This window comes from Trachypithecus francoisi, unplaced genomic scaffold, assembly GCF_009764315.1.
Source record: "Trachypithecus francoisi isolate TF-2019V2 unplaced genomic scaffold, Tfra_2.0 Lachesis_group5, whole genome shotgun sequence".
NCBI classification, from domain to species: domain Eukaryota; kingdom Metazoa; phylum Chordata; class Mammalia; order Primates; family Cercopithecidae; genus Trachypithecus; species Trachypithecus francoisi.
The window spans coordinates 131233959-131245107 of NW_022681470.1; the positions used below are offsets into that span (position 1 = coordinate 131233959).

General features: G+C 56.1%; 1 protein-coding gene across 1 annotated transcript; it reads right to left on the reverse strand.

The window, feature by feature from the left end:
• Positions 1–356: 356 nt before the first annotated feature.
• Positions 357–10978, reverse strand: DDX49 (DEAD-box helicase 49). Its single transcript, XM_033196468.1, has 13 exons — positions 10824–10978; positions 9804–9927; positions 8418–8503; positions 8202–8323; positions 7653–7840; positions 7422–7562; positions 5573–5648; positions 5182–5258; positions 4903–5000; positions 2566–2640; positions 1123–1211; positions 941–1012; positions 357–851 (listed from the first exon to the last, which is right to left on the reverse strand). The coding sequence occupies exons 1-13, from the start codon at positions 10936–10938 to the stop codon at positions 663–665; spliced, it is 1452 nt and encodes a 483-aa protein (XP_033052359.1). The 5' UTR covers positions 10939–10978; the 3' UTR covers positions 357–662.
• Between the last annotated feature and the right edge of the window lie 171 nt (positions 10979–11149).

Sequence of the window (11149 nt, forward strand, 5' to 3'; positions counted from 1 at the left end):
CATAGCTGCACCCATTCGGCACAGGACTGACCTCACCGAAACCTCACAGCCGCCTCTGGAGAGCAGGACCGTTGCTATGCCCATTCTCCCGCTGCTATGCCCGTTCTCCCGCTGCTATGCCCGTTCTCCCGCTGCTATGCCCGTTCTCCCGCTGCTATACCCATTCTCCCGCTGCTATACCCCTTCTCCGGATGAGGAAACTGGAAGCCCAGAGAGGTGCTTCAGGACCCAAAATCTCATGGTCATTCGAGCAGGTGGTTTGTCTGCAAAACTTAGGGCCTGCCTGGTAGAAACGGACGTGAAGCACCGGCAGCTGCACGCCCCCCTCCTATCCCCCAGCTCTTCCAAAGTGAGACTAAGTCAAAACACCCGTTTATTGAGCACCTCCTATATGCGGCACCCCTAAGGGGTGACCTTGGGTCGGGGTCACAACCTCCGTCATGTTTTCTTCCTCTGCAGCCTGAATCTTGGCCAAGGCTCAGGGAAGGGGCCAGCCAGTGGTTTCGGGGCAGAGGAGCAGGGCCCACACAACACGAGCGCCCACGGGTTCCACTGCGGGGCACTGGGTAGGCCCCCAGGAAGGGCCGCTGCCCCCAAGGAAGTTTCCTCCGACCCTCAGCTCCATGGAAGAGTCCAGGACTTGGCAGATGGCTGTGTGGGGCTCAGGCAGGGCCCTGGGAGGGGACGGAGCCTGAGTGGGACCCAGGTGGGGCCCTAGGTGGACGCCCCTTGTGGCCAACCCTGCCGGCCTTCTGCCGCTTGAGCGTCTCCTCCACCTTCTCCTTGAAGCGCCGATTCTTCTGCTTGATCTTGGCCAGCTCGGCCTTGCGCTTGGCCTCCAGGTCAGGGTCCTGGTACAGACAGGACCAGGGGACGGCTGAGCTGGCGACATCACCCAGGAACCTAGCCACCCACCCCTACCTGTGGGCTCGGCCCTCACCTTCCCCTCCAGAATCAGCTGCTTCCGTTTGTTGATCTCCTTTTTTTCGTCAAAGTGGGCCGCCTCCAGTTTCTGGTGGAGGGAAGCGGGGTAAGGAGATGCTGGTCACGGAGGCCCCACCTGGAAGGGAGCCCCACCGGCTCCGGAGAGCACTTTAGTCACCGCCCGCCTCTGATACTCACGATCTCACACTCTCTTCGCACCACATTGACCTGCGTGAGGATCTGCAGCACCTCGGCCTCTTCCACGGAGAATTCCTCTAGCTTCTTCTCTATGGGGACAGCAAAGCCGGGGGTGGGGGTGGGGAGGAGACGTGCCATGGAGAGGGAGTTCAGCCAAGTAGTGAGTTCCCCATGCTGTGGGGTATGCAAGGCCATCTGGGGTCATATCAGGTAAGGGCCAGGTGGGCAAGATCAGGGATTTCTGAGCTAAGGAAGGTATGGACCACTGTCTTTCAGTCTCACTGTCACCCAGGCTGGAGTGCAGTGGTACTATTTCGGCTCACTGCAACCTCCACCTCCTGGGTTCAAGCAATTCTCGTGCCTCAGCCTCCCTTTTATTTTTCAGTGTTAACAGCATCATGAGTTTGACCATGAATATTGATTTCTTGGAAACAGTGTCCTTTAAAGTCCAGATACTTCTTTCTCTTTTTTTGAAGACAGGTTCTTACTCTGTCACCCACACTGGAGTGCAACGGCTCAATCACAGTTCACTATAGCCTCTGCCCAAGCAATTTTCCAACCTCAGCCTCTTGAGTAGCTGGAACTATGGGCGTGCGCCACCATGCCCGGCCAGTTCCTGTATTTTTTGGAGAGGCAGGGTTTCTCCATGTTGCCCAGGCTGATCTCAAACTCCTGGGCTCAAGTGACTCACCCACCTTGGCCTCCCAAAGTGCCCGGCCTTTAAGTCCAGATGTTTCTTTTTTTTTTCTTTGAGACACAGTCTCATTGTCGCTCAGGCTAGAGTGCAATGGCGCAATCTCGGTTCACTGCAACCTCTGCCTCCCGGGTTCAAGCAATTCTCATGCCTCAGCCTCCCAAGTAGCTGCGATTACAGGCGTGTACCACCACACCTGGCTAATTTTTGTATTTTTAGTAGAGACAGGGTTTCGCCATGTTGCCCAGGTTGGTCTCCAACTCCTGGGCTCAAGTGATCCGCCCACCTCGGCCTCTCAAAAGTGCTAGGATTACAGGCATGAGCCACTGTGCCCGGCCAAGTCCAGATGTTTCTAAATTTCAGGATAGTCTATGCAGTGATCAGAGATACCTTAGGAAGTGTCTCTGTCTTGGCTGCGTATGAAACCACTCCCAGGGGTTTTTAGCAGGCCCAGGCCCTGTCAGTGGGGCCTCTGACATCTCAGGGGCCTTTCACACACCACAGTCTGAGAAACCCAAGTCCCCTCCTGACTCATGTGGCTTTCAGCTGCTGGCGGCAACTATGGGAAGTCTGTTTCAATAAATGGGCAAAATAACTTCTTTAGGGGGTGCCTAGGGAAGGAAGCCCGGCCTAAATGTGCTCATGGGAGCAGGCCGGCCGGTATCTGACAGGGGCAAATGGGTCTCACCCTGAGGCAGCCACCTCTGCCCACCCCACCCCCCCTCCACCCACCCCTCCACCCCACTCACTGATCTGCTCCTCAATGGCGTGCACCAGGTGGATGTCGTACTGTGTCACCAGCGTGATGGCTTGACCCTGCCGCCCTGTGGGGATGTGCCAGTTATCTGCTATGTGCTGGGGGTCAGGACATGGGGCGAATAAGGGCAGGTCCTGATAGCTACGCAGCTCAGGGGTCCTCCTGGAGATGCTGAACGAGGGCTTGGGCTTGGGAGGGATCAGCCCAGAGTGTCTGGGCTTGACCCCAAGCAAGACCTCTGTGTGGAGGACAGGTCGCTGGGGAAAGGCAGTTCTGTTGGTCTGGTCTTAAACAGCAGTTAGTTACTGCCCGATTTCCCTTTTTGGCTTGGCTGCCAGGGAACCCAGTCTAAATAATGCCAGCCATTAGCCCTGACAGGCCTCAGACCAAGATCTCTGCTTGCTGTTTCTGTGACGGTGACTAGGGTCGAAACTGCACTGATGGCAGACAAGGTCTGGGACCCTCATGGCAGACCCACGTGGACGTCACTGTTCTCATTATCCGCCATGTGAGGTCTGGGGAGCCGAAGTGACCTGCCCAGCACTACAGGGTCAGGATAGAAGGTCCAGGCCCAGTTTGACCCCAGCAACCACATCTTTCCTGTCTCGAGAAGTGAGAGCATCTCATGGACACCGTGGCCCTCCCTGACAAGGCAGCAGCAAGTAGTGGGGGCTGAGGCTGTACGTGCACCCTCGCAGGAGGCAGCTCAACGCTGCTCAGTTCATCACCTGGCTTGGGTGAAGGCAGCACCTCACTGGCGTTTGCTTTATTTTATATTTGTATTTTATTTACTTATTTATTTTTTTTTTTTTGAGGCAGAGTCTCACTCCATCGCCCAGGCTGGAGTGCAGTGGCATGATCTCGGCTCACTGCAAGCCCTGCCTCCTGGGTTCATGGCATTTTACTGCCTCAGCCTCCCGAGTAGCTGGGACTACAGGCGCCCACCACCAGGCCTGGCTAATTTTTTGTATTTTTAGTAGAGATGGGGTTTCACCATGTTAGCCAGGATGGTTTCGATTTCCTGACCTCGTGATCCGCCTCCCAAAGTGCTGGGATTACAGGCGTGAGCCACTGCGCCCAGCCTTTATTTACTTATTTATTTATTTAGTTAGTTTTTGAGACAGAGTTTTGCACTGTCACCCAGGCTGGAATGCAATTGTGCGATCTCTGCTCACTGCAACCTCCGCTTCCCAGGTTCAAGCAATTCTCCTGCCTCAGCCTCCTGAGTAGCTGGATTACAGGCGCCCTCCACCACACCTGGCTATTTTTTGTATTTTTAGTAGAGATGGGGTTTCACCATGTTAGCCAGGATGGTTTCGATTTCCTGACCTCGTGATCCGCCTCCCAAAGTGCTGGGATTACAGGCGTGAGCCACTGCGCCCAGCCTTTATTTACTTATTTATTTATTTAGTTAGTTTTTGAGACAGAGTTTTGCACTGTCACCCAGGCTGGAATGCAATCGTGCGATCTCTGCTCACTGCAACCTCCGCTTCCCAGGTTCAAGCAATTCTCCTGCCTCAGCCTCCTGAGTAGCTGGGATTACAGGCGCCCTCCACCACACCTGGCTAATTTTTTTGTATTTTTAGTAGAGACAGGGTTTCACCATGTTGGCCAGGCTGGGCTCGAACTCCTGACCTTGTGATCTCCCTGCCTCGGACTTCAAAAGTGCAGAGATTACAGGCGTGAGCCACCGCGTCTGACATTCTACCCCACCTTACCCTATGCTTTATTTATTTATTTATTTATTTTTTTGAGACGGAGTCTTGCTCTGTCGCCCGGGCTGGAGTGCAGTGGCCAGATCTCAGCTCACTGCAAGCTCCGCCTCCCGGGTTTACGCCATTCTCCTGCCTCAGCCTCCGGAGTAGCTGGGACTACAGGCGCCCGCCACCTCGCCCAGCTAGTTTTTTGTATTTTTTTTTTAGTAGAGACGGGGTTTCACCGTGTTAGCCAGGCTGGTCTCGATCTCCTGACCTCGTGATCCGCCCGTCTCGGCCTCCCAAAGTGCTAGGATTACAGGCTTGAGCCACCGAGCCCGGCCTCCGCTTTCTTTTTTTTGAGACAGAGTTTTGCTCTTTTTGCCCAGGCTGGAGTGCAATGGTGCGATCTCAGCTCACTGCAACCTCCCGGGTTCAAGTGATTCTCCTGCCTCAGCCTCCCAAGTAGCTGGGATTCACCTTTGCTTTAGAAAGGACAACTCCCCAACTTGCAAACATGGCCCCGAGTAGCTCTCATCTGTGGGCTGCACCCGACCCACGTCCTACCACCTGACTTTGCTGGGCAGGCTGGAGGGACAGGGGCCCAAGGCCCAGCCTCCCCCTCCACCACTCACCTGCACGGGCCGTCCGGCCAACTCGGTGGATGTAGATCTTGGGGAGCCCGGGGGTGTTGTGGTTGATGACCACCTGTACCGTAGGGATATCCAGGCCTCTGGAGGGAGACGTGGCTGGTCAGCTCCACTGTCCACATGGGGAAACCGAGGCTAGGACTCACCCAGGGTCACTCAGCAGGGAGGCTGGGGCTGCCTGACATGCCTGAGGCCAGCCTTCTCATCGTGGGGCCTTGTAGTAAAAGAGGGAGTGACCTTGGCAGGGGACTGGGGGCTGCTCACCGGGAGGCCACGTCTGTTGCGATCAGGATCCGGTAGATGCTGGACTTGAACTTGGCTAGGGCGGCAAAGCGTTCTTTCTGCACGGGGTTGGGAAGAAAATTGGGAATGAGTGAAGACAGGGTTTTCTGTGTGAGGCCTGGGGACAGGGTGGAGGCCGGGACAGTCCCCCAGCTGTCCATTGAGGAAAGTGGCCATGAGAAGTCAGACCGGGACAAATGAATGATGGCTAAAAGAGATGTGGTCAGGGAGGGCCTCGCGAGCTGCAATATTCTGGGACCAGAAGAGACCAGGCGGCAGGAAGAAAGCGCCCAGCAGAAGGAAGGACCGGGGCCAATGTCTGAGGCCGGGAGGTGTCCCAGGGTGAGGCCGGCGGGCCTCGGGGTCGCCTCACCTGCTTCATCATGGAGTGCAGAGCCACGGTGGGGAAGCTGAATTTGCGCAGCATCATGCACAGGATCTGGCAGGTCCTGGCGGGAAGGATGTGCCTGTCAATACCTCCAGCTCTCAGGTTCTGGGAAGGTGTTCCTGCCCCCACCCGCCCCTGAGACACCTAGCACAGTGGCCCCATGAAGCTTACAAAGGAGAGGCAGTAGGCCAAGCGCGGTGGCTCACGCCTGTAATCCCAGCACTTTGGGAGGCTGAGGCGGGTGGATCGCTTGAGGCCAGGAGTTCAAGAACAGCCTGTTCAACATGGCAAAACCCCGTCTCTACTAAAAATACAAAAATTAGCCGGGCATGGTGGTGCATGACTGTAGCCCCAGCTACTCAGGAGGCTGAGGCAGGAGAATTTAACCCAGGAGGCAAGGTTGCAGTGAGCTGAGATTGCGCCATTGCACTCCAGCCTGGGGGAGAGTGTGAAACTCTAAAAAAAAAAAAAAAAAAGAGGCAGGGTGAGAGTTGGTACAGGCCTTGCCTGCCTGATATACTCTCTGCTGATCCCTCCCTGGAGCTGGAACTGACAAGAGTTGGCTCTGGGACTGCAGGGCTGGAAACTGACTTGCTAGGGGTGGTCACTGTTACCAAGAAGGCCAAGAAGGAGCCAGCAGAGGAAAACAGAGTAGAAACAGGGGCACAGGGAGAAAGGATGGGGACCATCACGTAAGCTGCTAGATCCTGCTGTGCCTGACAGCCACCCTATAGCCAAACTTTTCTCTTTTTTTTTTCCTGAGACAATCTCGCTCTGTCCCCCAGGATGGAGTGCAGTGGCAAGATCTCGGCTCACTATAACCTCTACCTACCAGGTTCAAGTGATTCACCCACCTCACCTCCACAGTAGTTGGGACTACAGGTGCTCGCCACCATGCCTGGCTAATTTTTGTATTTTCTTTTTTTTTTTTTTTTTTTTGAGACGGAGTCTTGCTCTGCCGCCCAGGCTGGAGTGCAGTGGCCGGCTCTCAGCTCACTGCAAGCTCCGCCTCCCGGGTTCACGCCATTCTCCTGTCTCAGCCTCCCGAGTAGCTGGGACTACAGGCGCCCGCCTCGTCGCCCGGCTAGTTTTTTGTATTTTTTAGTAGAGACGGGGTTTCGCCGTATTAGCCAGGATGGTCTCGATCTCCTGACCTCGTGATCCGCCCGTCTCGGCCTCCCAAAGTGCTGGGATTACAGGCTTGAGCCACCGCGCCCGGCCAATTTTTGTATTTTCAGTCGAGGTAAGGTTTCACCACATTGGGCAGGCTGGTCTCGAACTCCTGACCTCAGGTGATCCGCCTACCTCAGCCTCCCAGAGTGCTGGGATTACAGGCGGGAGCCACTGCGCCCAGTCCCAACTTTCCTCTTCTGGGAAGTAACACATTTAAAGCGCCTTGACTTCTGCCCTTCTATCCTGGTTCATGCTGGAAGAGTCTCCAGCTTCTCAGTGATCTTCCCAAACAGTTCAATGGAGATGTGAAACTGCCCTCCCCAGGGGTCTCTTGTCTGTGTAGATGCACACCAGGCCTTAGTTGTCACAGCTTCCTCTGAGATGGGACTAGAGGCCCAGGAAAGCTCAGTGACACCCTCAGAACACAGCAAATGGGCTGCTCAAACAGCTGCTTGCAGGGGTTTCCTGGACCTTCCATCAGGGGCTGGTCTGAGGAACCCTAAAGCTCGGCTGCACCTTCAGATGGGGTGACCTTGGCTCCTTGAGGAAAGCCCCCATGACCTCCAGGCTGAGCAGAGCTGAGACTGTGTCCCAGACCCAAGACGTTGGGCCACCTCCTCCTTTGAAGGGCAGTGGGAGGGGAGAGGCGAGCTCCGCTCACTTGCACGTGTTGGTGAAGATGATAATGGACCAGTCCTCATGCTCATCCTGGAAGCGCTGGATCAGGTGGACCAGGTAGGCGTCCTTGACCTTCTCGGGCACCAGCAGGTAGCGCTGGTCCAGCTGCTCCACAGTGCTTACTCTGGGGATGGACAGGTAGACCGCCACACCTCAGTGTCCCTGCCTGTAGGATGGAGCTGCCCTCCCCACACTGTCTGGGCTGTGGACTCACGGGGCCTGTGCCTCCCAGAAGAAGGGCTGGTTGGTGGCCAGGCCCTGCAGCTCCCGGAGTGTGTCGGTCAGCGTGGCGCTGAACAGCAGTGTCTGCCTGCGGGCCGGCACAGCCGCCAGGATGGCCTCCAGGTCGACGGTGAAGTCAGTGCAGCCCTGTTCCAGCAGCCGGTCTGCCTCATCCATCACCTGCCGTGCCAGTGGGGGCAGGGGTGAGGGTGTCGTCCATGGCCCCAGGTCTTGGCCACCCCTGAAACAGGCCTCTTTGAGAGGCGTGGACATGGACCCTAGGCCCTGAAGTACCCTCCTTCCAAGGGAGGCCTGCCCCTCACCCAAGTCTCAGCAAGGCCCTACCCCCAAATAACATTGCTAGGACTGGACCCCCTCTTTTTGGTCCTTGAATGGTCCTTGTCATTGTTCCTAGAATTTTACGGGAAAGTCTAAGGAACATACGTTTCCTAAATGGATGACATGGTGCCCCAGGCTCTGACGCTGGGACTGGAGGCTCCGAGCCCAGCTCCTGAAGTCTGCAGGGGCGGGGCGAACTCACCAGGAAGCGGATCTTCTTTATACTAAAAGTGTTGGAGCTGCGCAGGTGATCTGCCAGGCGCCCTGGTGTGGCGATGACCACATGCGGTTTCCGGGAGAGCTCCAGTGCCTGGGCCACCATGTCTGGGAGACAGAGTATGACAGGCAGGGCTGGGCGGGTGGTCCAAAGCCGCTGAGGTCCCATGCTGGGGCTTCCCCCGCCTCCCAGCTCCCGTACCCATGCCACCGACGATGATGCAGTCTTTCAGCCCTAGAGGCTTCCCCAGGACCCGGAACTGCTCTGCGATCTGGTAGGCCAGCTCCCTGTGGGTGTGAAGGGGCCAGGCTGGGTCAGGTAGTGGTTCTGGGCCTGCTCCCCATTCCCCTCTCCATCCCCAGCATTCCTCCCTGAGCCCCCAGGCTCCTGACTTGCCCGGTCCTGTTCACAAAGGCTCTGATGCTGAGCCTTGGAGGCTGTTGTGGCCCCTGCCCCCTCGCCAGGCTCAGCCTGGAACATCCCTCCTCACCAGCCCAACCCAAACTGGCCTCAGCATCTCTTCCTACCCCAAACCCACACCTTCCCCCAGTTTGCCTCTCAGCAGTGGCCTCACCACCGGCCAGTTGCCCCAGCCAGAGGGTCTCAAGCATCAGCCTCCTCTCCTCCTCTCTGTCCCCAACCATCTCTGTCCTAGCCTCTCCCTGGCCCATGACCTTTCCTGCTCACATACCCCCAGAATCAATTCTAACCCTCCGCCTGGCATTCAAGGCCTTTTTTTTTTTTTTTTTTTTGAGACGGAGTCTCACTCTGTCGCCCAGGCTGGAGTGCAGGGGCGGATCTCAGCTCACTGCAACCTCCACCTCCCGGGTTCACGCCGTTCTCCTGCCTCAGCCTCCCGAGTAGCTGGGACTACAGGCGCCCGCCACCTCGCCTGGCTAGTTTTTTGTATTTTTTTAGTAGAGACGGGGTTTCACCGTGTTAGCCAGGATGGTCTCGATCTCCTGACCTCGTGATCCGCCCGTCTCGACCTCCCAAAGTGCTGGGATTACAGGCTTGAGCCACCGCGCCCGGCCTCAAGGCCTTTCTCAAACTGGCTCCAATATGCCCAGGCCCCAGTACCCTTTCTGCTGCCTGCCCCTTCCTCCCTTCCTCCCTTTCTGTCTTTCTTTCTTTCTGACGGAGTTTTGCTCTTGTTGCCCAGGCTACAGTGCAATGGCGTGATCTTGGCTCACCGCAACCTCCGCCTCCTAGCTTCAAGCAATTCTCCTGCCTTGGCCTCCCGAGTAGCAGGGATTACAAGCAGGCGCTACCATGCCCAGCTAATTTTTTTGTATTTTTAGTAGAGATGGGGTTTCTCCATGTTGGTCAGGCTGGTCTCGAGCTCCTGGCCTCAAGTGATCCGCTCACCTGGAGCTCCCAAAGTGCTGGGATTACAGGTGTGAGCCACTGCACCCGGGCCATCTTGTTTAATTCTGCAGGACCCCTAAGAAGCGGGTAGCAAGATTTTCATCCTCATCTCACACGTGGGAAAAGGGCGCTCAGAGAGGGAAAGGTGCTTGCCCAAGAGAACACAGCTGGTTAACCCATACCCAGGAGCCCATACCCAGGAGCCTGCTGGGGGCTCACCTGGTGGGTGTCAGGACGAGGCAGAAGATGCCATAGGGATCCTCAGAAAGCTTCTGCAAGATGGGAAGGACAAACGCTGCTGTCTTCCCACTGCCTGTCTTGGCACAGCCCAAACAGTCTCGACCTGGGTTGAGGACAAAGCAACATCAATACCCTCCATGTGTGGACAGCTATTCCACTGGGCACAGTGTACAACAGCTTACGTTTAGTGAGCAGTCACTGTGTGTCAAGTCCTGTGTGCCAGTAAGCCTTTTCCATTCTGGGCATACTGACCACTTTCCACTGGCAACGGACAAATCCTAGGAAGGGGAGACCATTATCGTTTCCATTTAACAGAAAGGAAAACTGGGTTTCAGAGACCTGCCCAGGACACACAGCCAGTGAGTAGCAGGCTGGACTGGAACCCATATCCATTTGACCTGAGATGCCCACAGCTTCCCACCACCTCATTCTAACTCCCTCCAGGAGCACATGAACTTGGGGAACCCAGAATTCCCTACCCTCATAGGCATCTTGTGCTCCCTGTTGACCCCTTCATTTGTTTATTTAATCCCTGACTTGTCACATCTTAGGCTTCCTGTGGGCCTCTCTTTAATGGCCAAACTGGGTTGGGCTAGAGGAGCAGAGAGAAGACCTGCTCCTAGAGAAGCAATCACAGGACCAAGGAGTCCTGGATCTACCAGCAATTTTGACAGCCTCAACTTCTATTTGTAAAGTAAAAACACCAGTACCAGGTCTGCAGGATTTTGCGATACTATCGATTAGTCATTCATCAAAACCTCCCTGTGCTGAGACTATGAAAATTTCAGAGATTACATCAGTTGTATACGGACATAAAGCGAGTCGGTCATGCAAGCTAAATGCCAACACTGTCCAGTCGGCCTCCGGAACCCCGGATCTCCTGTAACGCCGGAGGTTGCCCCTCGCCTCGTGGGACCGGAATGAGCAAAGGTTGCGAGAAGGGAAAGGGGTCGAGAGGAGCGGAGACGCCTGTTGGGGAAGGCACCGGGCCATACTCACCCTCCAGGATGGCGGGAATGCAGCCGAGCTGCACGGGCGTGGGCTGCTTCAAACCCAGCTGCTGACATTGTGCCACTAGCCACGACGACAGCCCGAGCTCCGCGAAGCCTGGCATCCTTGTGACCAGCTTTGTAGGGGCCCATGTGATCCGCGCTTCCGGCGCGCGCCGACGACGTCACGAGAAAAATCTTCCTGTTCCGATTTTTTGGATCTGCCTCCTGCGTGGTCCCACCTTCTCCAGCTCCCTCAGCCCATTCCCAGCCTCGACCGCATCCTTATCATGTTTCCCCGGATCCCATTGGCTTGCAGAAACACACTACAATTCC